Genomic DNA, 27,943 nt, shown 5'->3' on the forward strand with positions numbered 1-27,943 from the left:
CGGGTCTTTTAATTTCTGGCCTTGGCAGCTGGTTCACGTTGTGTCAGTCGCTCCGGCTAAATTCGCGAATAAAATTCTTTAGTCGCGTACAGTACTCATCGGATCGTTGCAATTGTATCACGTTTGCAAGTTGTCCGCCTTGGAAGGAAAGTCCGAAGTTGAAGTGAGTGAAAATTCTGACGTAACTTCTTTCTGGGAAACTCGGGATTTCCTTTGTCGCATATGATCCAGTCGTCGTGTCGTTTATCTCTCTCGCACGGATTGCTGCGCGCATTTTCCCCCTCTTTTCCGAGTAGTTTCACGTGAACCGTGTGTCCGATTTGTTTGAATGAATGCTCGTCCGTTGTCCGGAAAATGTTCTGTTTGGCGCAGTGCATTGTGATGTATTATGTAAGACCGGGCCTGGGGGAAATTGCGCGGAGTTTTCCGATCACAGCTAGCCCCGCACAACTATGCATGTGTATAGTCAGCTGGGGTTTTGATAAATCCGCCGAGAGCGCAGATACAAACATCAGTCGTTCTGGAGAAAGCTAATCGCAATATTCTGTTCTACCGACAGGAAGCATTTTCAACTTTTCCCCACTGTCACCGGATATAGCCGAATTTTCTACGCGTGCAGCGAAGGATCTCAGTTGCGATTTCAACGAAACCCAGCTTGGAAATAATATGAGGACCACAAACACCGTTTTGTACGCACTCCGTCTCAGCTACAACCAGGTAAGTGCTCGAAGGAGCTCGCCCTTCTGGGGCATAAGACAAAAATCAAGGCCAGGTTCACGGTCGGTGCTGAATGTCGTCTTCAGTTCTTTCAACTTTAGTGGTTTCGTTCGCTATCACGTGTGTTCTGAATGATTTCGGAAACCAGAAGCAGAACTAGTTCCGGGGAATCTAATATTCGGAAGTGATTATGGTCTTGTGCGCGTCGTGAATGCTAATAACTTGTTTGGGTGAACCATGCAAAACAGTGAATTGTTTGGTCAAAGTAGGAGGCGAGGGAGCCTTGAGAAAAGTGTTTGAAAGTTTAGAGAAAGGCGATTGTTGGCCCCCGCGAAATGTCGCAAGCGAGTTCCAAAGCAGAAGGCTACAATACAAATGTTTTCACAAATTATTCCCACATCCAAAATAGTGCTGAGGTTGCCAGTAAATTTTTATATACTCTGAGTACGTAGGAATCTATGTGCTAATTGCCTCGATGCAATCTTCTGCCTTTTGGCGAAAGTGCAATCAAATTGGCGCTCAAATCTGTGGCGGATGTCGTTCGTAGCGGGTCACCACCTGATTTTAACTGGTTTTAAAGCCACAAACAGCTGATTTCCAGTTTGGAAATTTTCCATGCTGCATTTGAATGGCAGCATCACATAAAGGTCTGTTACCCCGTCCTTCTCTTCAGCGCGCTTAGTAACAAGCTATGAAAAGTAAGAGACTTGTTTGCCGGTTGTTCTCGTTCTTAACGTATCAAGAAAGGTATCGAGTTTCCAAGTTTGTCTTATAAGTGCGTACAGAAAACGTGCAAAAAATGCAGGTGTATCGCGACATAATTCTATGAGGAGATCGTGCATTTTATAAATGCATGACAACGGCAAACCGTAGCAGACGTTCAAAATTAAGCGATTACTTTGGGTATAACAAAATGGGAAACGAGAATAATATCCAAAACTGTGATATCTGTTTGGCTTAGGGACTTCTGCAAAAAAGCAATTAGAAATCCGATTTTGTTATGCGAAGTTTGTACAGTTTTTCCACACTCATCATCATCATCAACGGCGCAACAACCGGTATTCGGTCTAAGCCTGCTTTCATAAGGATTCGATATTCCTAAAAGCTGTCTGGCGTCCTGTCTTATGCTATCGTTCCATCTCAGGCAAGGTCTGCCTTGTCTTCCTTTTCTACCATAGATATTGCCCTCATAGACTTTCAGGACTGGATCATCCTCATCCATACGGATTAAGTGACCCGCCTACCGTAACCTATTGAGCCAGATTTTCTCCACAACTAGGCGGTCGTGGCCATCGTTCATAGATTTCGTCGTTATGTAGGCTACGGAATCGTCAATCCTCATGTAAATTCTCCAGAGGATTCTTCTCTCAAATACGGCCAACAGTTCACATTTTTTTTTGCTAGCACTCAAGCTCTCTGTATTCCTCGCACTGGCAAGATCATAGTCTTGTACAGTACGAGCGTTGACCCTATGGTGAGACGTTTCGAGAGAAACAGTTTTTGTAACCTGAAGTAAGGTCTGTTGGCAGCTAACAACCGTGCGCGAATTTCATCGTCATAGCTGTTAGGATTTTCAACCCTAGATAGGAGAAATTTTCAACAGTCTTAAAGTTGTAGTCTCCTATCTTCATTGTTTTCGTTTGACCAGTGCGATTCGATGATGTTCGTTCTTTCGGGTTTACCGCTGATGCTTCATTAATGTGCAGTCGAAGATCTCGCGCCGCTTGCTCGATCTGGATGAAGGTAGACTGTACATCGCGGGTTGTTCTTCCCATAATGTCAATATCGTCAGCGTAGGCCAGTAGTTGGGTAGACTTAAAGTGGATGGTCTCTGTCGCATTTATGTCTGCATCGCGAATCACTTTCTCCAGGGCCAGGTTGAAGAGGACGCCAGAGGACAGACCGTTGAGAGTGATTCTCCTGCTTTTATCTGGTCTCGCACATTGGTCAGGGTCAGCCTAGTCAGTCTTATTAATTTCGCCGGGATGTCGAATTCTCTCATGGTCGTGTAAAATTTTACCATCACTTGCCGAGAGAGAAAATCTGATCTGTTGGTGATTTGCCTGGAGTGAAGCCTCTTTGTTATGGGCCAATGATGTTCTGGGCATATGGGGCTATCCGGCCTAGCAAGATAGCGGAGAATATCTTATAGATGGTACTCAGCAACATGATACCTCTATAATTGCTGCACTGCGTGATATCCCCCTTTTTATGTAGGAAGGAAATTTTGTCGAAACAATTGTTGAAGTTAAAGGAGATGTGGACCCTTAGAAGTGTTCGGGGCACCACCTATTTTAAATACCAAAAGCGAAAACCTTATAGCAGATTGGGTCATGGCCATGTGTAATGTTGGTTTCGGAATTACTAAAACAACTATCCGAAACTGGTTTCAGAAAGTGAAAACGTATCTGGGAGCTGAAAATAATTTAAACATACTTCTTGATCGGAGTCGAATTTTCAATTGCGATGAGACGGCGTTTTCCTTGTCTCCACAGGACAATTATGTCTTAGCAAAGAAGGGATAGTAGGCTGTCTACTCGAGGATCGAAAATGATGAGAAATGAATGTATGTAGAATGTATTACAACTTTTTTCACTGGAAATCCAAGAGGCCAACTCGTACCGCCTATGGGGGTGTTTCTATACAAGAGGCTTCCATCGAAAATAGCTAAATATATGCCACCTTCTTGGGGCATTGGTCGAAGTGAATCAGGATGGATGACTGGTGAGATATTTTTCGAGTACACTGCAAACATTTTTTACAATGGGTCAATGATAATAACATTAGTTTACCGTTGATTTTGTATATATACGATCATATATCGCATTTAACCCACAGTCTCAGTAAATTTTGCAGAGAAAATCAAATTAGCCTAGCTTGAATAAAGCTATTGGCGGTTTACATTTTGATATAATTCGCATCCTGGTCCTGTTTTTGCGATTATATAAAGGAGTGTTTTCCACCTGTTGCCACTTTCGGTCACAATGCTCCCAGGGTAGAGGTGAGGCAGCATCTGACGAGTTGCCTCTGCCCTGGACGTAACCGTCAATGAAAGTTTTCATCTCATCATCAGTAACTTCTTTCCATTGTGAGATTCTTGAATGAACCTCTAACGACTTAAATACTAACTGGCATAACTTATCAATGAGGTATTTGTAAAAATCTTCCGTGATAAATAGGCAAAAATATTCTAAAGGAGTTACTTTCTTCATGTTGCCTTGTCCGGAGGATGTGGAAGAATTCAATAGACTATGGCATCTTTCCTCAAATAAATGTACTACGCTGATGGCATCTGTTTGTTCTCCCATGGGGTCATGGACTTTGGCTCTGAATTTGGAAAGAGAAGCAAGTAGAGTTGGACTGAAGATAAACACCAACAAAACCAAGGTTTTCAGTTTGACGGATCATCACAAATTCCCTATCTGCAATAATGGGCAGAGCATCGAAAGCGTCGATCAATTGGTATATCTAGGAAATGTGGTTTCTGCCGAGTGGGACACCGAACTAGATGCTGCCCGACGCATTAGCAGCGCTAGCTCCCCTTTCGCTGTCCTGCCCAAAATCTGAAAATGCAGTTATCTCAACACTAAAATTAAGTTCCTGTGTTGCTATATGGGAATGCGCATGGAAAATGGTCTCCACTGTTACTCAAAAGTTCCAAGCTTTTGTCAATACCTGTCTGCGTAATATCATCGAAATATGCTGGCCTGACACCATCTCAAACGAACAACTTGGCTGGTGCACAGGCTTGGCACCTCGTATGCGATGTGATAGGAAGACGGAAGTGGCAGTGGATGGTCACACATTAAGAAGGGGCGATAATTGCATTGCGGGCTATGCTACGCAGTGGAATCCAGTCTCCCAGGATGGCCGGCGAGTGGGTCGCCCCAAGAGCACGCAGAACAGTAGAGGACGAGTGTGGTGGTCTCGAGAAGTCGTGATGGAAGCTGAAGCGCATTTCAGGTAACCGCGAGCGATGGCGCATAGGTGCACTTGTGCACTGAAGAAGGGAATAAGTTGTTGCTAAAATATCGATACGAATAAAATAATCACTACTAGCCACGAGGATGGTGTTACATTTTAATCGCTTAAATTAGTTGCTGTCGGTACAGCTGTCACGCAATGGTTTCACCTTATTTCAGCACCTCGTAGTCAGTTGGTCCCTTCTGATCCCACCAAATATAAAGTATTACCTTAGAGTCGTGTATTTGGCTTTACTTTCGATGTTCCGGGTTGGCAACATACGATCTCTTGCGCTTTCGGTTATCATATTGTATTCATTTTTCATCGCCTGTAATAATTCGATACAAAAATGTCCACCAGCAAACGATGACTTTCGGCAGAAGTTTTCTTGGCTCTAACAGCTAACCGATGGTGCCTTAAAATAACAATATGTCATCACAGTGTTGCAACGCATATGTTAGTGGCACCGTCTTTGGTAAAAGTTCGGATTTCAGTGCATACAGCCAATAGTGAAAAAACTTCTCCAGGAACCAACAAATACAGATTACATTTTCTGATTGCACGAACGATGCGTGCTGGAGATTATAAGACCACATAACTTGTTATTTTAAAGCTTTTTTAAATTCATTTTTCCGGAAAATCGACTGCAAGCATAGCCCAAAATCTATCCAACGAAATTCTACGAAATTTTTGATTCAAAACATATTTATACAATTCGCAAACTAGGATAATTGGGATTGATTGGACCGTTTTTATGCATTAAAAAAGCCGTGAAATAACACCAAAATTTATAAAAAATTTTAACAAAGCAGCAAAAATTTACCTTTTAATATTTTTTAATAGTCCTAGTTTGCAAACCGTGGTTAAGTCCACACGTTAAAATGCCATTTATTTTCTTCTTTAAGATGAGTTCAGTTCCCTCTATCGTTTCAGTAGAAAAGAAATGTTGCGGCAATGTAGGCTGTATAGCATGCTCCTTCCAAGTTTGGTGGAAATCGCACTATTACTAATAATATCATTCGAAAGTGGATATTCTCACATAATATATGCATATGTTACGTGCTACGTACTAATGGGACAAATGCCTTTATAAAAGAAATACACAAAACCTTTCATACTTGAAGCGTCCAGCTTCCAATTTCCCAACTTGTTTGGAGATGGGTGTATAAGTTTCTCTGTACCTCAATAATGAAGTATGAACTATCGGGCTGGAAAAATTACTGCACGTGCTCAAGATATTAATAAATGTATGGTGAAAAATTCGTATTTGTATCTGTAAATTTCCAAAACAAAAAAAACGGCCTTCAGGCGCGATGACCCCCTTACATTGATTCATTCCATTACTTCCGATATCTTTGCGAACTTTTTTGGTCGTAATCGTTAAAGCATTTCATTTTATAAGAACCTTGGTTAGATTTATCTTTTATAGCTTATCGAAAAATTCAAGAAATAGCTGTTTTTGGATTATCTAGACAAAATCTGTGTTTGGGACATAAGAAGCATTCCCTCAGGGTCGAATATGTCGGGTACGAATGGTGTAAATCTATTGGGAAAGAGCATTGTTTTGAACGAACAGACTTCTCTTCCTCTTGAAGTGTGACAATTTCTGTCTTCTGTTTGCCAAGTATTAATGCCTAGTATTCTACCACTATTGTCCGGATGGCTCAAGAGGTTAAAACATTGGGCTTTCGTAGTCAAAGGTCGCGGATCACATCTGACCGGTGGCTGAGGAATTTGTTATCGGATGTCGAATACCAGTCGACTCGGCTGTGAAAGAGTACCTGAATCAAATCAGGGTAATAATCTCGGGCGTGCGCAATGCTGACCACATTGCCTCCTATAAGCTGTAGTGTACCGCTATGGTCTTGAATGAATTGTTGTGCCAACGATTGTTATTATTATTTTACCACTATTGAATTACTCTCTGTCAGTTATCTTTCCGTTGATGGTTGCTGGTTTACCTTTATCAGTCCATTGGTTTGGGAGTTGTTAGTGGAAGTGGGTGCAGGTTTTAGTTGTTCTTTTTGGCTACAATGAGCAAATGTAACATCTATTGTGCGATTAGCTTATGCATATTTAATGCTTCATACACTATGCATTTATTCGGAAAATTTAAAATACAAAATACATCTCCTTCAAAGTAGTCTTAATCTACTGGAAGGTACTTATTCCGGCTTTTAATCCAATCCTCACTGGTCACGTGATTTTCCTATATAACATCACAGAGTAAAGTTCACGCGTAACAATCTCAACTTGATGTTGGTGATAAGGTATCTGTACTTCCAGATTTTAGACAAAACAACGAAAGTGGATCTAGCGTTGAATAAATTCGGGTTCGTTGACGCTATCAGCAGACACAAAGTTACCAAGATCGACGCCTCAATGCTCTGCTCACCTGAAACGTCAATAGGCATCGTCTTTGGTGAGTTATGTTTTGATTCGAGGCGTTTATTATCTATTACTGATAAGAGAGTTGCTATACCCTTTAGCCGCCCTCTATGAGCAAGAAGTACCATAGGTGTTTTTTTAGCCCCAGTAAAAAAGGGCAGCCACTATTTTTACATCACTCAAATCAAAGTCGCTAACTATTTAATTACGCCCACACCCTACATCTTATCTATTGTCAAAACATCTAAATTTCTACCATCCATTGAGAATGCAGTAATAGTTATTTGTTTTGGAATTGGTTATTCTGCACAGTGTGTAAGATGTAGGGAATTTGCATCCAATTAAGTTTTCCCAACATTTTTGGCGTAAACGTTCAAGTATACTAAAAGCCAAGACTCCCAGAAAACGTGAAAATAGTTTAATAGTTTACTAACCTGACAAGTTATAAATATATTCATAACTTGTCACCTCAATACCATGCATATGGGGATTCCCCGAGATTAATTTACGAGCTTATATGGAATTACATGTGACTTTTACGTTGAAACAACTAATGTTATCAGGTTTCATGCGGTTGTTGGGTTAATAGCTTTAGCGATTGCTCTATCCTAAGTTTAAGCGTGGTATTGATTTATTACTTTCAGACATTATAACGATCCGCGATTCAGCTAAATGAGATAAAAATGGCTGGTTACAGTTTGTACAATTTTCTCTTGTAGATTTCCGAAATTTTTCCAATGTGAATTACTTCATGCATCAGGTCTTTCATTTCCAACTACATATTTACGCATAGATTTGTTCAGTCATTCCAAAAATTTATCTCTGAAATTTCAATGACTACGTATTTATACAAACAAACAAATTTGTTTGTGCCAACGCTCTAGGAAGCTTACGTATCCTTGTACTCCATTAACGGTCGTCTTTCTAATAAAAGTAATCAACACAAAAGTGTGTCGGCAATTTGTGAATTTTTCGCATCAAAATAACAAAGCGGGCGACGGCTTACATTGACCGATGCGAACATATTTTTATAAATCACAACAATAATTACGACATGGGCGACATGCAAAATTTTCCTCATAATCTCAGAGTTCAATGGAGTTGAAAGCGTTTCCTTGTGCGACTAGTGGCGTTACTAGGTTTTCTCAAATACACAAATGTGGCAATTCATTATTTATATCAACAAAGATAATAAAATTTAGTCCAAGGCATGCAATGATCGATTGCTTATACGATTCTATATTGTTGATAAGAATATTGGAGAAATTGGATTAAGGCCTTCTTTAACGCCATCAGGTTTGTGGCTAGAAAAAATGTAAACAAGTTGAACATGTAAATTTAGAATGTTCTCAGCCTTGACAAAAATGCCAAGCGTATATGTTTATTTTAAGAAGCAATTTGTGCTTCTATTTCGCGAATTTGATACCCTCGAGTTCCACGCGTAAATATGGAAAAGAACCTTAAAACATATGTTGATGTTTTTGTATTATTTTGCGTCAGACATGATTTTTGCTCGTGTAAATGTATGCATTTTGATTACAAGCCATGAGGGGAAAGCATGCCTTTTTACGTAAATTGATTATTGGAAAAAAGGAGCATAAAAAATGAATATTATAAATAACTTGGCATTAAAAATTATCGCATCTTGTTGAACTGAGAGACCATTCATTATAATCTGTTAATGTTGCACGCAGAAAGTCATTGATTTATCGAAAAAAATATTATAAATGTAGAAACAGAGACTTACCATAGCACGACGACAAAAATTTAGATAACAATTCAGCCAGATACGTCACATTTTATGTCGCACGCGCGAATGCCATTCCTTATCAAAATTTTTCGGTATTCCTTGGGAAGGAGGCAGTCATATGTGCCAAGATAATCGATTACACCAAGTCTAAAAGTTCATGCTCGATTGCAAATCACTTACTCTAGTTTCGATTGGCAACCGATTAGTATTACCTGAAAAAATGTTGGCTTTGAGATAAGATAACATTCAATTTTCGCTTTATTTTAATCGAATTATCAAATTCCAATTTGGTAGGTTTTTGCGTACCATAATAAAGACTGAATACTACAAATCAAACTATTTAGGAATCGACACTCCCTTTATAGTAAATTTAGTTTTAGTAAAGTATTTGTTGCTTACATAACATTTGGCGTCTTCAAAAAATTCAAGGTATTATACATGATTCATGAAACTTCGTTGGGGTTAATGATTTTTCAGAGGGACAAACTTTTGCGGAGGTTGTTATTTAAAAAGATCACGCCTGCTGATAAAAGCTTGTAGATAGCAATGTGTACACAATCAGTACATTATCTGCGAATGTTCATATCCACCTTCATGGTTATGGTTTAAGCCAGCTAACATCCAGAAGGGTGTTTTAGGGGATATCTATCTGTAATCAACATATTTACATGGGCCACAACTAGATATCTCAATTGAATTGCTTAACTACTGAAATCTATAGATATTTCAGTCTGTTGTATTCGAGCTTACATATGAATCCAATTAATGCGGCTGTTGATAGTATTTCTATTGTTAGTAAATCTGAGACCAATCAAATAGTCAATACACCAGATAATTACGGCAAATATTTGAACTTTCATCGAACTCACTTGGCGCTCAAAGTTGTTTGTGCTGATGTCTGCATCGTCCGTATTTTATAACAGAATAATTCGAAGATCGAATAACACATATCCATTGGTGTACTGAATAATTTTGACCCCTATTTTCTCTCTCTATGCATTGATTAATCTCATTTCAAATGAATTCTAGACAGTAGCCGATATTTGCCAGATTTTCATTTGGAATGTTGTGGATTCGTCCTCGAAAATTCAGTTCAATCAACAAATTTTTTATATAGAAAATTGGCTTAGCTTAGTTAATAACATTGCTGGGATTGATTTTTAAGGTTTTGTGTAAAACAAAACCTTATTAAAATTGGTCTTTCACACGCATTTTTCCCGGAGACGGTTGCAGCGATTGGCACCAAATTTGGTGGAAAGATGGGAACTATGAACGCTCACGTTCCTTTCACGTTGACTTTAAGGGGGGTCCCCATACATGCGAAACGGGGCTGTACATTTTTTTCGCCAAATATAGTCATGTGGCGTATCAAATGAAAGGTCTTGATTAGTACTTTTTGATGCTTGGCTTAGTTTTGACATTTGTTGGAAATGCGGAAAGGCGGAGGTGTCGAAAGTGATGATTTCTTTAACGGACCCTTCCTTAGAAACTACCCAACCGAAAAATTTGAAAAAATCAAGAGGCCCACTATATCGTGCCTAGGCTACGAAATACCTTCCATACTGATATTTTTTCAAATAAAATGAATAATAGTATATTACTACCCATATAACATATGTGAGATCTGAAAAACTTTATTTTACAAAAATGTTTGTATATCACTTTCAAAGTGCTCTACATTTGGTGTAACGCACTTATCTTATTTCGTTTTTCGTTGTTGATAATATCCTTAAAAGTCTCGAAGTGTGAGGATTTTCACCTGCTTCGCCACCATAGTGTGAGAGTCAAGGTTGTAGGTCTGACTGAGTACACTGCCGCGTTGTGACGCACGACTCCTCACTCACCCATTTTTCAATTTACGTCAAAACTAAAATCCGCTTGTAAAAACACTAATTGAGACCTTCCAGTTGATATACTACACGGGTCTATTAGGTGAAATTTTTTTAACTCCTTTAGTTCCTATATGTCACTGAAATTTCGTTTGAATCGTTGTACCCGTTTCGGAGAAAATGCGTTTGACAGACAGGTAGAGAGTGACTCGATTTTAATAAGGTTGTATTTTACACAAAGCCTTTAAAACTGTCATATATTTAGGATAATCCGCACCAAAATTAGGGTACAACGAATACTAAAAATGTTTTCCTGGGGCATCAATACATTACCAAGTAGTTTACGAAAATTGCTTACGATGGTCGCATACTCATCCACCGTAATATCATCTAAGACGCGTGTCAGAACGGCTTTCTGCGCACTAATGGTGGCGCATCGCGTAGCGGAAACTTTCTGTCTCAGAATTGACTAGACCGAATAGTCTATCGGGTTAAGATTCGAAATTCGGCGGCTAAACGTGCTTACCCCAAAAGTCCAGAAACAACTTTTCACAGACTGGGATTTGAGACGAATGCTCCATCATTCAACCCTGTTGAAACGTCAATCCGACCCACGTCTCCAACACATCCCGTAAAACCCGCTGATAGGTGGTACGGTGCTGATAAACCCTTGCGAATTTCAGCCTAACTTTTGCATTTTCCCGGTCCACTTGGGCTTTTTGGTTTAATGGTGGGATAGCCTTACAGAAGCGGGGCAGTACAGAGGCGAAAACAAACATCTATGATTAACGGGGTAACGAGATCGAGTGACTGATGAACGATTTCTTATACATGTTTCTCAATTCCAAATTTTATGCTGGGATCTTGCGTACAGGCGAATTTCCTGAGGCTTAATTCATCAACAATCAATAACAGTCAATCGATGGTCGAAAATTACAATCAACTGCATACATTGTCCATTAACAAAGGGGGCTGAGGGTCTTATATTATCTTTGCAGCCCTTTAGGCTTACAGAAAAGCGTTAATTCACTCGAAAAGGGTGGTTTTTCGTGGGAGTTTTTATAACTTGTCCTAAAAACTCATATTAAGATATTGTTTCATTTGCACATTAATTTCTATCGTCAACTGCGACTCGATTCTCGTTTGATCACTAAAATTAACCATTGTTAGGAGTGGTTTGTACTTAGATGGAGTATATTAGATTCTTTTTTAAGGTTTTTTTGTAAAACTGTCTCTCTCTATTCGCCCATCTGTCTGTCACACCTTATATCTCCGAAAAGGTTAATCCTATTGACACGAAATTTGGTAGAATACTGGGACCTGTGAATCTCGCTACATGCAGTAAGTAACATAGTTACACATTGAGTTTAAGGAGGTATAGTCATGTGGGGTATCAAATGAAAGGTCTTGTTTAGTATAGCCGATATTAGTTTTGACAACGGTTGAAAGGGGAGGAGTGTCGGATCTCGAAAAAGTTAGTTACTTCAAGGACCCGTCCTCGGAAACTATCCAACCCAAATATCTGAAAATAAATATTGTAGCCTATACTCGCAGTAATATAGGCTATATTATGGAGCATAATTCTACGGAGTTTGGTGGAAATTGCACCATTACTAACAGCTATGTTAGGTCAAAGTTGTCACTCCAGTGCAAATTGTATTCTAAGACTTCGTCAGTATGACACTATAGTGAACGGTGTGACAAACTAAATGCATAAACATTACGAGTTAGGTGCAAATGACCGCTTAATTATACTTATATAAGAAATACACAAAACCTTTCATACCTGAAGCGCTTAGCTTCCGGTTTCCCTATTTGTTTAATTAAGTGGATTATTTTCGATCTAATATTCTTCGTCGTGTAAACGGGTCCTGAAAAGTAGAAAGTAGAAGGATCCATAGGAACATGTTTCTTATGTTATATGGAATCAGTTTTCATGTTTTTTGAAAGTGTTTAACAGAGTGTCTTGAACTCGGAGGAAAAATCGGGCAACCAAAGATGGATATCAGCCCAGTCGAGTGGGGAGAAAGGTGAGGAGTGGATTCTCTCTGGGCACGGTTTTCTCTTGGAATATGGAAATTTCAGCAAAATTAGATCAATTATATTATTTTGAAAGCGGTCCGAAATAAGCGATTTCGTTGATCGTATCTTGTGTTGTGAACAGTTTAAAGAGTGCAACCCCCGCCGCCATTGTTTCCAGTGTAGAGGCGAGACAGCAGTTGAATTGATGAATTGCCTCTGCCCTTGACGAAACTGTAAACAAAAATTTCGAAAACTTGCACATTTTGTTTGAAAGTGGGTTCAATACACCAAAAATGGAGGCACTTTATCCTTATTGGGGAATGGAAGTTGGATTTTCCAATATGTATTTGGAATGTCGCCAAAGCAAACAGTGTTTTAAGGTTACTATTAATTCGAGCCTGGATGCATTCTTTACCCCGATAAGGTTCTCATCCATTCCTCGCTTCTTATGGATTTCTGACTATATCTAAAAAATATAAGTTACAAAAAGGGTAATGAAGTGGGAAAGGGTACTGTTAAAGAATGATTCGTAATCCTGTTGTAAACTTTGTTTAACAAATTTTTGGTCTTTGATTTTTTTGAAATCATATGTATTATACTTTTGCAATTATATATTTTGACGGTATGAAGACCGAGTTGGTTCAACAACGGACGATCTGGTTAGCCTGGTTTTAAATCCTAGTCCCACGTAGTTATTTTTGTTGGTCTTTGTGCTGTTAAGTTGCGGAAAGCTTTTCAAATCGGAAAATATAATACAAAATATGTTGTGTGAACGTATTATATGTTCTCATTTTGGCATTCATTCTTTCCAGTCTATGCTATTATTTTTTCGCATTCTTTCTAACAATTCTTGCTTTTTGCTCTTCTCAGTTCACAAGCAGGTGAAAGGAATGAATTTCCATGGCGTATTGTAAAGTTTGCGCCCAAAAGTGCGTGACGAAAATGAGTGGATAGACTCGGAAGCGGGTCGATGGAAACAGGTGGTTGGTGATGTGAATAATCGTGTGGGAATGTGGGTGTTTGCCAAGAGCTCGGAACAACTTCACCACTCCTCCCAATGACACTTAGTTCTAAAGATAGTAGTGGGTGTGTATTTTCAACGTCGGAAATCCATTCTCTGATCATCTGTAAGGGTTTCGTAATTAATCTCAAAATTGACAGAATTTGGTGAGAATGGGAATGATTGAAAAATCAAGGATTGTGTTAGTTATTACAGCGAATTGATTGTCGTTTTACATTCGCTTAAATACCATTTTTCAACGATAGGGTAGTGAATATTCAAAAGAAAACGAACGAGAATATTACACCCTCTTAAAACCTAAAAATGAAGTGAAAATGAACAGATTGTTTACTACTGCTAAGAAAGGCGAAATTCATTTTTCAATAGAAGCAACATAATCCTCAAATATGTAAAGAAAAATTTAAAAAAAGCTGTTCATAAGGTGCTTGTTGATTCATTCTTATGTTGATCACAAATCTGTTTGGGGGCCATAGTGTAACAAGGCATATAACTTAAGTATTCTAAAGAACAAATTGATTAGAAGTAAAAAGTGGCAGTGGAGAGGTCATCATTGAGAAGGAGTGCCTCTTTTATTGGTTATGTCCAACCATGGAACTCAACTATCTCAGTAAGGATAACAACATGGCTATGACAACAATGGCACCGGTCAATTTCCTGAATTATCTAATGACTCAGAATAACGCTGGGTGACCTAAATGAGCATAATCAACCACGAAGGCAGAGCTACCCCAAAACCAAAACAAAAATGTCTAAATTGATCCTGTAAGTCTGCCGCATTTATTCTTTCCATTCTCTTTTATTTTGAATTATTACAATGAATAACATTTTCCATTTTGTTGGCAGTAGCGGGAAATACATCATCAACGATCTATAGGAAAAACACCGGTCATTACTTAGTATAAATAAACTCATCTAAATAATTTAAGAAAATGTCTACGACTAGGAGAATGTACTAAAAGAAAAATGAGGCAATTTCGAGGTGACAAAGAAAACAGGAGGAAAATTTCTCTAACGATATTTAATTTTTTGCGGCCTTGAAATTGGAATTCAGGCACGCCGCGTAGTATATGTTAAAATTTAGATGGAGTACTATTTTTTGACTACATCTAGGAATATTCCTGATGCCGTCCACATGTTTATGATAATTTTAGCGGACAGAAAAAGAAAGTTGTCTGTAAACTAGTCACGAATTCATAATCCTATTTGTGAACAGAACGTTTTATTCATTAAGGACCCAAAAGCAAGAATGTATACTGAAGGTATTCAGAAGGTTTTATTTGTCTGCAATTTATTCTTCAATTCTCCTATAAGTCTTGAAAACAAGTTAACTGAAGATAGATTTTCATTTTTGTGTCTATGACCTCACTTATATGTATTCCACAAAAATGTAAGCCAAATTTGTTGTCTTATTTTCAGAATATAATGACTGTTTTATTTCCGACATTTTTGTCCGTGTAAATATAGAAATACATTCCATACAATGAGCTTGCAATATTGATACATATTTCAAAGTCCACTGGTTATCATACTATAGTGGAGTTAAAGTTTCCTGTTAAACTTGGCCCATATTCTGAACAAGCATCATTATATGAGTGTATTATTATTATGCCATGTCAATTAAAACAGAAAATCTAGTCCGGGCCGGATAAATATTTGTTCTGCATAATCGAGGGAGTCATGTAAAACGTAAATGTGTTCAATATTATCTTTAAGCGCCACAAAACTACTAAAAAAAAGAAACAAAAAGGAACGAGGTAAATGTCTTTAGCCTTGCTTGACATTTGGCAAGAGCCATTTATTTTTAGCAGATTCTTTATATTACTTTTTCTCACGCTGATACAAAGAACGAATTCGAAAGCGGAAAGACAAATTCCAATGAATGTACGCAAAAGTTCTACACAAGATTCAACTATGGAGCTTCGTATTCATATCAATTTCTGTCTAGATCGGTCTTATTTTAAGATCAAACGTCTTGCTGGCTAATGCGTATTTTCCGTTGAATCACGAGCCAAATGCATGCAGGGTTATAAACCATTTTTTCGAAATAAAGAAATATGTATGTGGCGTGGAAATACTCTTTATCAGAACAGTCCAGGTCATATGAAATTATCGCATTCTGCTCAAACCAACCATAAAGCTGAATCGTTGCGAATATTATCAAACTAATTAATTTGAAAAGGAGACGTATAGCCATAAATATCAAAATAAACATAGCAAACTCTCGAGATTCAAGCAGAGGTCGATGCATGCACTAAATGCGTCGCAATCTCTTATCTCTTGTAAACTATCCTTATCGTAAGGAATTTTTTCAGGCGAGAGTCATTTAACCACTTAAGCGATTAGTTTAAATCTGGACACATACTTGAATCTTAGATTTCATGAAACTTTATTGGTGGTTGAATTTTGACTCCCATCCAAGGTAGTATCCGCCAGCTTTATGAATTCAGCGATAGCAAAACAAACATTTTAATTTCTCAAGCATTTAATTGACTCAATTAAACTGTGTACTGCATATTTACCACCAGCATTTGATGCCAATTCTATTCTTTTCCTACTTTACAATAGTAACGTCACATAGTTAATTCTATTCCGGGTGCTGCTTTCCTTAAGCTAAAATTAAAATGGACATTTAATGGCGAGTTTTGTTGAAATAGCTAGCGGCACTGCTCCCTGCAGTGCCAGAATTGAAATGCATTGTCATTGGTTATCATGTAGGAATCAGAGATATGCGAACTTGCCGACTGTTACATAACAATTGCGGCGACGCTAATCTGTTTAGAAAACATTTGCATGCGACTGATAAGAACGTCATTTTTGCAATAATGTAATGTGCGAAAGTGGCCACTAATATGATAACAAATTCACAACTCACACACAATTATTGATAATTGGGCTATTATAAAGGTGAAACTCGAGCATGATCTAAAATTATCTGATTAAGAATGTAGATACGCATATGCTAATATTTAAATGATATTCTGAATTGACGCGAAAATCTGGTTGCAATCCGGTTTGGGAGAAAATTTAAAGCCACCCACGTACCTTGGGTAGATTCCATAAATTCTATTTATTGCTGTATCTGAAAATTAAAAATTTATAGCGGAAAATCTTAAAATATCTGTGGAACAAAGTGTTATGGGCTTTACAACTTTGTTGAAGTTGATTCACCAATGTGGGATAACTATTGGCTCAAAATTGACGGCTTGTTTTACTAAATGAAACAAATGTTTGGATTTCAGTGCAAATATTGCTCCATCTCACAACGCTAAGGACTGTTGCCTTATTCCGAACAGCAGAAATTTAAAGAGAAAGATCCGAAAATTGAAAAAAAAACGACATTTATCGGCCTCTCAGGGGGAGTGGTTCGGTGCGATGCGAAGGGCCAACCGTTCTACAAAGGCCCAGATCTCGCAATTTCTTTTCAATGCAAGAATGATATATACGTATCTGAGTGTAATTATGCGATGTTTCCAACGATTAATTATCTGAAATAATAAAAAACTTGTTTCTTTTTCGTTGGTGTGGATATATAAGCGTTAGCCATTCGATCCCGCTGCTCGGGGTTCGAATCCTGGTTGCGATGAATGTTTTGTGTTTATCTTTGTGCTTGCCTCCGCTGCTGTAAACTTACACAAAATTAAGTATTACGATAAGAAGACTGAAACGCTGTCTTAGTGAAAAAAAATTGGGGGAAAATTTGTAATAACACTGAATATACTCCACAAAAGTGTGAACGGGTATACAATAAGCTCGGACAATTGGCGCATCGCGCTCTGCCTTTCACCGCCAACTAGTGCAAAAATAGTGGTCAACAAATAGTAACCATATCTTGGCCATTACTAAACTCGCAATAGAGTTCCAATGCAGCACAATCAATATCATCTCACTTTTACAACGTGACTGCCTTTAACACAACATTTCCGAAACTGAAGTGATCGCAGCCATATCTAGGCGAAAGTTAGCGCCACTTTTGTCCCTCGATTCCCATAGCGGTTACTGCGTACTCTGAGATGACCGAATTTCTAGCACTGGTCTCGGACTGGCAATGATAATCTACCAAACAGTACAATATTACCGTTAGCTATCACACACGGCAACATCATTGAAGCACTCGCTACTACCATTCAATTCAGGAATATTGGGGATTGAAATCTTTGTCCTGTACAAATCCATTATCACTTCCTTCTTAACTGGCTAACACCGCTTTTTGCTCGGCGATATCAATGGTCATCACGAGTTGTCATTCCAATATAAATACCAATGCGAGAATGGTTTTTACCGTCGAAAACCTAACAATTCACTCCTGTTGAATTTGCCTCAGCCATTAAAAAAAGCTAAAAGCTTCGTGATGCGGTATACAGTTCTGAAATGCGGCAGCCTATGCAATAACAACCTAATCGTGATATGGTGGATCTGATTAGATGTTCGTTGTCGGTTGAACTCAACTGACCTTATAGTAACTCTTGTACTTGGAGCATGCGCCCCCGATGATGAGGCGAAGAAAGTTACGGAGGTTTATACAAATTTCCGGATAACTGAGTGGTTAGAGCACAAGGCTGTCATACGAAAGGTCGCGGTTCAAATTTCACTGGTGGCAGTGGGATTTGTATCGTGATCACAACTCCTTAGGAGGCATCAAATCCCAAATTCACAACAGGTTTAACTAACCACATTTATCTCATAATAATTTTAGTTGATTACTGACCCTTTGTTGCGATTAGCCACACCTAAATTCTGGGCTGAATCAAATTTTTAAATCGGACGCTACCAGTAACCTGATATCGCCCGAAGCGAACTGTACCAGAAGGCGAAAACCATGCCTATTATTTTCGTTGGTATGATGGGTAAATGCGTTTGCGTATTTAGTGTTAAGACTCCAGCAGCGATAAGCGTCAGACTGCAATTAAACACGTGCCCGTCATTAGAAAAATATTCTGGAATGGTTTTACACATTACTTCGTGATAGTTCTCCCGTTCTCTCCTTCAGGACAGAGTGTAGTAGAACGGTGAGCAGAGTGGCGAGCAAAGCGTCGGAAGCAAAAACAAGACGACATATGGGATCGCGCGTAGTGGCGTGGTGGGCTTTTTTTGTTGTATTTTTTACGCTTTGCTCGCTGATCCACTATTTTGAGCCCAAGGGAGTCTCCAAGTCAGGAAATTGTTTTCATCTTTGCAAGTAGAAGAGTCCTACATAATCCCCTCAGCACCTTTCTGACAATATTGTCCGTGGAGACTCCTCCTTTGTGTCTGTATAGAAATATTGACGAATCCCAATCAATTTTGAAAAAAGATGGGATTGTCGTCGTTCGCCACTTTATTCCAGGATACATAATCAGAGAATCGTGTCCTATCATGTGGAAACTGGGTATGAAAATAATCAATTTCACAATGTCTTCGATTCTCTTTTTAGCGTGCAAGGTTGGAATCATAAGCAATCATCCATCCGTTTACATATGCCAAGTTTAGTTTGCGCCTGTTCAACAGTGTCCAGTGTAGCAAGTGCTGAAACATTATCTGCATAACCACGCTGGGGCGACTCTTCTGGCATGTTGAATCTCAGAAGACTATTGTAGGAAGCATCCTAGAGATCTCTAGGATGGGCACCTGATCGAATACATATAATAATTCCTCAATGTCCGCAAGAAGTAGCGCGAGACTCAAACTCAAATGTGCCTAGCTTATCTGCTCACTCGACGGAATGGGAGCCATTTCTAACATCAGGCGTTATGTGGAGCACTACCCGTCGAGATACGTGTAATAAGCCACAATAATCTGCTCACTAAGCAGTATTTGGGACGATGTTTCCAAAAGTATTTCCGTACATTTTCCGAATCGACCACAATATCCAAAGTAACTGTCCACTGTGCTACCGAACCGCTACGACCTTGAGCATATCTTCAATTGTCGTAATTACGCGGCCACAAGCTGGACGTAAATGTCAAAATATCTTTATATGATTTTATAGAGAGCAATACACACTTGAACGACGTTGCGCGGCGCGATATTCAACTGAGCCACGCGACGTGGTCGGGTTGCCGGCGATGAATATTTTGCAGCGTCGCGTGTCATTTCCATATAATGAACTCCGGTGACTGCTACGATTTTTCTGTTTTGGTTTATAGCCGCCTGTTAAAATTTGAGTTATTTGTAGTTGGCTGCCGCGCTAGTGCAATATAGGCATGCCGCGTCGCGGAAGTTGTGCTGAATGTACCGCCGCGTCGCGTGGTGTTAAAGGGGTCGTACTTTTTGCAGTTGGCTACCAAGCTAGTAAAATATGGATATTCTGCGTCGCGGCAGTTGTGCTGAATGTAGTGTCGCGTTGCATAGTTGCGGTGCTTCAAAGCAGGACGAAACACCATATTACACAATAATCAAGGGTAAATTATCTGGGCTAAGGGTATTCAATCATCTATCGCGAAACCGCACGTCATCTACTTTTGTAAATGTGGGTTCTGTCCCAAAACAGGGGGATCCATGGACCATAAGTCGAGGAAGGAAGTTTCTTTCCGATTGATCTGGTCCGTTCTCAAGTATATGGCGGACGGATTCATTGATATTACCCGATTCGCCACTAATAGAGCAAGCCGTTGCCGTATTACTAGGCCTGAAAACTCTGCTGCTGATTAACGCAAGCTACTCCTGCCAAATTTCAATCGGGGTGGTTCTCCTCACCCCAATGCGTACCTGTTCCGTGTAAAATACTTGCCCAGCGATCCCATGACTCCCGGTAAATTTCACATTATACTTTCGATCCTATCGAAGCGGTTACTTTCCTTGCTCTCAATACGGAGTAGGCTTCCTAAAATTATATACTCCTGAATTCCAAGTACTTCTACGACAGAAAGAACAAGCGGCTTTATGAAGTGGATGATTCAACCAAATGATTTGACGATTTCAACTGAATCTTTACCCTAACGCTTCGAATATATTCACTCCACTGCAGACCACTGGAGCTTTTTACAAATTGGAAAGACGACCGAAAAATATTAGGAACCTTTGTAGTGTTGCAGGATCTTATTATGAATGGAAATTAAACTATATGGGCTGAGAACTGTTTAGCAACCTTCTGACAAGTTTCACTTATTCTCCTTTATATTTCTTGAATCTAATTTCTTGGCTAACATTTCTTTTATCATACAAACACTGTATTTCGGAAATCAGTTTGTTTTCTTGTCGAATTATTTTTTTTTCTTCTTTTATTTCATTATTTATCGGAGTTGTAACTATCCTGTCCACCACGGGACTGTGTGCCGCCCTCTCCGTTTAAATTATATGCGATGGTTCATTCATTTTCTGAAAATGTATTCGAGCTATCCATCTTTTCGGATAATTTTTAAAGTTAGGAAGAGTAATTCAATTCCTTTTCCCAATCTCATAGTGATTTGCAGGGTTTTTCACGTCCTATTATGTTTCGGGAGTATACCTACTTGTGCGAGTTCATTTTCTAAGTGTATCCTTAAAGATTTCTCATAGAAGCGTTGATTAGGGGCTGGTTGTTGCTATGGTGTGGGGAAAAAGAGGCTAAATTTTGTTTTTAAGATGTCATGTCTCTGATAAAAACTCACTGAAGAAGAGGACAACTGGTCCTCGAAGTACCGGTATATGAGCAATAAAAAACTCTTTATTTGGCAAGAAAACAAAATTTAGTCTCAGAAGAAACGCTCATTGCTGCTAGTTATTGCTTTGTTTAATTTATTTCTAAATTTAAAGTAATATTCGGCGAAGTTCTCGTGAGTGCTAATTCTTCAAGATAGATTTTGTTTTTCTTCTTTGTTCATTGCTTCGTCATCTCGTATCTCCAAATTTTGCTCAGTCTATCGATGACTTCTTTGCCTTGTTAGTTTCCCCTATTGTAGATCTAATACATACAGAAGCAGACAAAAAGGTTTTTCGTAGACAGAATTAGCCATGTGTTCCGATTATTCACTTCACGAAAAACGAATTATACCTTTGTATCGAGTTCTGTAGCTTTCTAAAGGAAACATAAGAAACGCTGATAAGTTATAGTTGTCTATGCTGTTTTTGCGGACGTATTTCTGTAGACTTTAAGTATCCAATAAAAGACTGTCAAGGCCTTGCTACTTAATATCATAACCGCTCTCTGATCTCCAACTATTAAATTTTCCTTTTTTCCTTTCAGGTATCTGATGTCACAGCGACAGCAGCAACGCCTAATCGTGCAGTTGCCCGTTCTGCGGCAATGATGGCAGTTTTTGGGATCGCTCTGTCATCATTCAGCTTGAAACAGATGCTGAGCAGCACTCCGCAGGTTGCGACGAGGAAAATGAAACATTAAAGACTTCTATTTTCCTATTATTCGAATAATTTTCGTCGTTTAGTTCTTTAAATATGTAGAAGAAACCAATAGAATGATTATAGAGCAAGAGATGCGTAAAATAAGTGACGCCAATTTTTGAATAGTTTAATATGTATACTTTAGTATTATTAACATTATTTTGAATTGGAAGTCAATAATTTATGAATTTACAAAAGATAACGGAAACAAAGCCAATGTACCGTGTGCTTCCACACTTTTACAAGAAAATGTATATATTTATTATTCGTGTATTGCTACGTTTAGAGGAGAAAATTTGACAAAAGCAACAATTTAATGTACTAAGGTATATGTACAATGCGCAAATCTGGTTGCCATATTTGTTAAGTCAGAGATCATGTATTTTCCCTTTTCAAATGGTAGGTTTTTATTCAATTTAATTTCTATTGTTTATTTTGTAAACCACACTTCGGCGACTTGCCGCAAGAGACTAGAACTGGAGCCATTTTTCGCCAACACACCCGAAATGGCTCACTGAGTCCATTGTTACAAGGCAATTGCAGATCTTTAAAAATGCATTAGGAGTGTATATTGGGTCTTTTTCCGTTTTATTTCTTTTCCGCAAGGGAAGTGGAGACAGATTATGTAATGATATTGTACTATGATTGTGATATGAGAGAAAGAGTAGAAATGTATGAACGAAATATAAAGAATAACGATACTGTGATTGATGGGTTTTATTGTCTTCTTAGTTATAAACCTTTTAATTAATTAAATTGTTATATCTACGCTCCTTTTTCTCCTTTAAAAGAATCGCTTAGAACGACGGAGAATTGTTCAGCTATTCTGCTTCTATTAAAAAAAACAAGCGTCAAAAACCCTGATCTGAACGCCAGTCAATGTATACTTACCTTCAAAATATTTGTTGAGAAATGAATTTGTGTCATACATGCCAATAGATTTTTTCCATGCTCCTTCCGCCATATATCCTCTAACATTCTGTAATATAATACATCGGGGAAATACTCATAATAAACTATATTTAGTTCTTCTAAACTCTTCGCTCGCTTAGCGAATTTTTTCAATGACCTGCTCGGTAGATAGTGTAAGCCACTACAATGAAACGACTTCAGGAATGGAAAAGCCAATGAAACCGCTTTCAAATCATCTTCAGCAAAACTCCTTGCGTCCAAAATCACTAGTCGTCGGAGATTTTCAAGCAGAAATACTTTATGCCGAACTGATCGCTCGCTAAAGTGTTTCCAATAAATCTCAATTGATTCCAATGAGTGTTTTTTGTGAAGGACAAGCTCTCTCAATAGTTGAGTCGGATGGACACCGTCCGGATATGATATGGTAATATGTTTCAAACTCGGTAGCTGCGCGATGACAGCAGCTTCACCGCAAGGATAATTACTGACTTGTATCAATTCTAAATTCTTCTGGGTGTGGATCAGTCGTTCAAATGAGTCTTGGAAGAGCATTGTACAGTGTCGAATATCCAGCATACGCAGTTGCATCGAATCACAGATTTCTTGAAAATACTTTGCTTGCATGTTACAGCAAGACACTCTCAAATCAATCAAATTCTTCAATTTTTTCAAATACTTTCCGGTAACTAATCGATTTTCGCTCAAATCCAGTCGTGTCAAGTCCGGTAACAAGTACATCAACGCGCAGACTTCGTCCGTAATATTACACTCGAATATCTTCAATGATTTTATCTTTTTGCAGGAACCGAATATTTTTCCATAAGTTTGAAGAGGGATTTGATCGATCCATTCCAAATTTAGTTCTTCGATATTGACCAGGTAGAGCGGAATGAGTTCTACAAATTTTGAAAGCGTGTTTGAGCTTCGTAAGTCAGCCAAACCAATTGCTTTTAATCTGCGACCGACTTGTGTGAAAATGTATTTAACTTCATCAACTGATACCCTTTGGACTATATGATCGGTCAGTTCAAGGAACTGGATTTGTTGTAATGATTTTTCTGCCACATATTTGAGACGATCGGAAACTTTTGCAAATTGGAGCAGTTCATAGATATTGAGGAAGCAGCAGACATGGAGTAGACAATCGTCGTTGAGATCGTAGATGTGTGTCATAATTGGAGAAGAAGCATTTCTTATCCAGAAAGAAGCTGAAAGAATGAAATGAAATTTTATTGGAATATCAAATGGAAGAGTGAATTTATATTTGCTAGAAAGAAAGCGAATGTTAAGCAGGAATGAACAGCGGTCCCAGCTGTTTAGATCCGTTAAAAAATATGACACCAATCATAAGAGAGCGGGCCCAAGGAGCTCTGAAAGCGTAATGGAAAATCGATAAATAATTTGATGATATGCGTAAAAATGATTATTCATTGCGGAATTTGCTATGAATAGAATGATTAGACGGTATTCGTACCAGTCTGAGCGACGTCTGCAATCTTGGGTTCCTACCAAAGGATCGGGATCGGATCATTATTTGGATAGCAGTGGATACTGTAAACTGAGGGATGGCTATACCGTTGAGTCCGACATGGCTGCTTGTTCAGCGTGTCACAATTTACTCTTCATCTCGCCAATCAGTGATACCATTTCGAATGAAAAAGTGGAAGTACGTAGGTTGTTAGGGAAGTCTGATGTGTAGTAAGTACATCAGAGGTCCGAGTACAATATCCTGAGGCACTCGAACTTTGAATCTATATTCTCAGCACAACTAGCAGATTTGTGGAGCTATTTGATAATTTTGTCTCTATCTTACGCCGAATGAGACAATGCCAAACTTGCAACGGAGACTTGATGCTTTGGAGGGCTTTGCAACGCAATAAACAAGAGCAAAGCTGGGGACTCGGTTACAAACTTGTAACCCAAAAAATCGGGTCTCTGCGGAAACCCTGTTCAATTAACACCGAGCAGATGGGCTGCATTGTAAGGGCACTATTCCCTGCGCATCACGTATGGGATGATGACATTGGCACGGAGAGCGTAGAGGACTGTCCACTTTTCTCTATAAAAGAGTTGGAATAGGCAGTCTCTCTATGAAAAGCAAAAAGGCGCCAGGACCCGATGATATTCCAGCAGATTTACTGGTTCTGGTTCTGGTTGTTCAGTAGCTCATCAAAATACTCAACCCATCGCTCTAATATGCCCATTCTGTCGGAAATCAGATTTCCCTCTTTGTCTCGGCAGGATGAGAATCGAGGAGTATAAGGTTTTATCCTACTGACTTGTTGGTAAAACTTCCGCGCCTGGTGCGGTTGCTCCCTGTACTTTTCTAGTTCACAGACTTGTTGGTTCTCCCAGGCTTCCTTTTTCCGTCTATGAAGTCGCTTCTCCGCTCGACGGAGTTCGTGATAAGTTTCTGCGCGTGCCCGCGTTCTTTGAGAATGCGGCATTCTTCCGTTCCGTCGCTAGCTTACATTCATCGTCAAGCCAACCGTTCCGACTCCTCTTACGGCTGGGGCCAAGTATGTTTGTGGCCGTATCCATGATAACGTTCTTCAGGTGATGGTGAAGATCATTTGTTGATGCTTTATCTTCAGGTCCTCTGTTGACTGCAGTTATTGGGGCATCCATCTCCCTCGTATAGGTGTTGCGGAGGGCTGTGTTGTGGATGGCTTCAGTGTTAACTCTCACCTGATTGTCAGAGGGAATTCTGGGTGGTGTTGTTATTCGAGCTCGGAGCACCATGCCAACGAGATAGTGATCCGCGTCTATATTGGCCCCCCAATATGTTCTGACATTCATCAAGGGTGAGAGGTGGCGGCGTTCGATCAACACGTGGTCAATTTGGTTGAAAGTGGCCCCGTCTGGAGAGGCCCACGTATGTTTGTGGACCGCTTTCCGCGCAAACCCGGTACTTCCAACAACCATTTCGTATGACCCTGCTAATTGAATAATCCGCAGTCCGTTATCATTTGTTTTTTCGTGTAAGCTATGGGAGCCAACGTATCGCCTGAATACGGGCTTGTTCCCTACTTGGCTGTTAAAATCCCCAAGTATGATTTTGATATCATATCTGGGACAGGCTTCGAGGGTTCGTTCTACTGCCTCGTAGAAGGTATCCTTCTCGAACTCTGCAGTCTCCTCTGTAGGGGCGTGAACGTTAATGAGGCTTATATTTCTAAACTTGCCTCGCAAGCACAGAGTGCATAGCCGTTTGTTTATGTTTTCAAAGCCGATAACAGCAGGTTTAATTTTTTGGCTGACTAAGAATCCTACTCCGAGCACATGGTTTACTGGATGGCCACTATAATATATGGTGTAGCGGCTCTCCTCCAGGAAACCGGTCCCTGTCCAACGCATCTCCTGTAACGCTGTTCCACCAGCCCTATATTGGGACAGGGTATCGGCTAGCTGTTTATCAGCTTCATCTCTGTACAGGGAGCGCACGTTCCATGAGAAAATGCGCAAACCGTTATTCCGTTGTCGTTGCCGGGTTCGTCGTTGTAAAATCCGTCCAGTCCGAGGCTCCTGTTGTGGCTTCTAACAAGTTGTTTTCCGTGTAGGGTTGTCAGCCCTACCCAACCCCCAACCTGGAGGACCAGTTGGTACAATTTGTCCCGTTTTTAGGCGCGGGAGACTCCTTCACCGTCTGCAGCTTTTCGTTAAGAAAGAGCTCCCAGCGGTCACCACGTGGAGGTGGAGATAGGGTTTGGTAGTAGAGCTGTTAGTGTTGGTTCAGCAGGCATTTTCCAGGTTTTATGCTTCATCGTGGGTATCAATCCACGTTTCGCCCTGGGACCTGTACTACTCTTTGACCACTAGCTTCCTGAAAAACCTGATTAAAGAATTCACTGTGTTGGGTCGCAACTCTTCGCTTTTCAGAGCTCCAAATATCGGCAATGATTGTGGAAGTGGAGGATGAGCAAATTCTTCAGTTGAAATCTGCTCGAAGTATTCTCGCCATGTACCCTTTGCGGCTTGACGGTTGTAAGCAAAGTACCGTCATTAACGCAACAGAAGTGTTCGATATCCTGTGTGCGTTCGTTTCGACATTTGGCAAGTCGATATAGACCTCTCTCGCCATCCGGAGTGTCCAGTTTATCGTAAAGACTTTTGTAATGGTCCGCTCGAGTGACAGCGATCGCTTTCTTTGCTCTCCGGTTGGCACTAATGCTTACATGCGTGGCAATTTCCACGGAATTCATGAAAATCTCAATGATTCTATATTCATTGAGGTTTGCTGAATGGACTATAGGTAGTGCGTTTCAGAAATTACCAGGTTTGTCGGGAAGAAGGTGGAAAAGGGGAGATCCCTCCCGAGTGCGGACTATTCTCAGGGGCTCGAAATAGGAATTTCAATCAAAAAGGGGATAATATGGGGATGATTATTACCCCAGACCTGTGTAAGTTTCACTCTGGGACCGACTTATTCGCATAATTGTCACCTCGGGTCATAATTTCCTCTCTATAGTGTTGGTAATTGCTCCAGGCCTTTATTTGACAATTTCTAAGTTGCTTTACAATGGAGGAAGCGAGAACTCATGGAGGGGAGCGAAGAAGTTCCGGATGTGCACCTATTAGGCGCAGCACAATTGGATATGCACTTTGTAGTCGCTAGATTTGGTAGCCTATTCGCCTACAACGATGTCGAATCAGCATAGGAGATGGCGATTTTACCACGACTTGGTCATTGGTCAAACAGAAAATTGAGTCGTCTTCTGTGGAGTCCGAACATGCACCCCGTGGATAGAAATAGCGCAATCAGTAGTAACCAAATACACTTGTATGGTTGCCAATGTGGATATTCTGAAGCACATAGAAGAAAATTGGATGTTTAGGATATTATGGAGATTCATAAAATCCCACCGGACCTGAGGACCAACACGGACAGCGAAAATATATAATCCTAGATATTAAAATTAAATAAAAATTAATCATATTCCAATCATTTCTGAACCTGAGAATGTTAGTTATTTCAAATTGTTTATGAAAAAAAATACCAAAAATTTTCTTCTTGGGCTAAAGCGTTTCATTTGGATATTTATACTG

At 39.5% G+C, this 27,943-nt stretch overlaps 2 protein-coding genes across 4 annotated transcripts in view; one reads left to right on the forward strand and one right to left on the reverse strand.

Moving 5' to 3' along the window:
• On the forward strand, positions 1-22,692 carry LOC119647253. Of its 2 annotated transcripts, none has more exons than XM_038048131.1 (3): positions 1-163; positions 560-717; positions 21,831-22,692. In XM_038048131.1, the coding sequence occupies exons 2-3, from the start codon at positions 667-669 to the stop codon at positions 21,984-21,986; spliced, it is 207 nt and encodes a 68-aa protein (XP_037904059.1). In that variant the 5' UTR covers positions 1-163; positions 560-666; the 3' UTR covers positions 21,987-22,692. The 2 variants fall into 2 exon arrangements, with proteins under 2 accessions (XP_037904059.1, XP_037904061.1); XM_038048133.1 differs by lacking the exon at positions 1-163 and adding an exon at positions 241-390.
• Positions 22,589-27,943, reverse strand: part of LOC119647252 (leucine-rich repeat and death domain-containing protein 1) — a 6,182-nt gene continuing 827 nt past the window's right edge. For both annotated transcript variants that reach the window (XM_038048130.1, XM_038048129.1), the window contains exons 2-3: positions 22,877-24,105; positions 22,589-22,817 (exon numbers count right to left, since the gene is read on the reverse strand). In XM_038048130.1, the coding sequence (XP_037904058.1) occupies positions 22,803-22,817; positions 22,877-24,070 (1,209 nt within the window). In that variant the 5' untranslated portion in view covers positions 24,071-24,105 and the 3' untranslated portion in view covers positions 22,589-22,802. The remainder of the gene's footprint in view (positions 22,818-22,876; positions 24,106-27,943) is intronic.

This window comes from Hermetia illucens, chromosome 1 (assembly GCF_905115235.1).
Source record: "Hermetia illucens chromosome 1, iHerIll2.2.curated.20191125, whole genome shotgun sequence".
Taxonomy (NCBI): domain Eukaryota; kingdom Metazoa; phylum Arthropoda; class Insecta; order Diptera; family Stratiomyidae; genus Hermetia; species Hermetia illucens.

Bases quoted from the DNA above. Each gene is read 5' to 3' on its own strand.
- LOC119647253 (XM_038048131.1), top strand. From the start codon at position 667: ATGAGGACCACAAACACCGTTTTGTACGCACTCCGTCTCAGCTACAAC. The intron at 718-21,830 runs GTAAGTGCTCGA...TTTTCCTTTCAG, and splicing joins TCCGTCTCAGCTACAACCAG to GTATCTGATGTCACAGCGAC.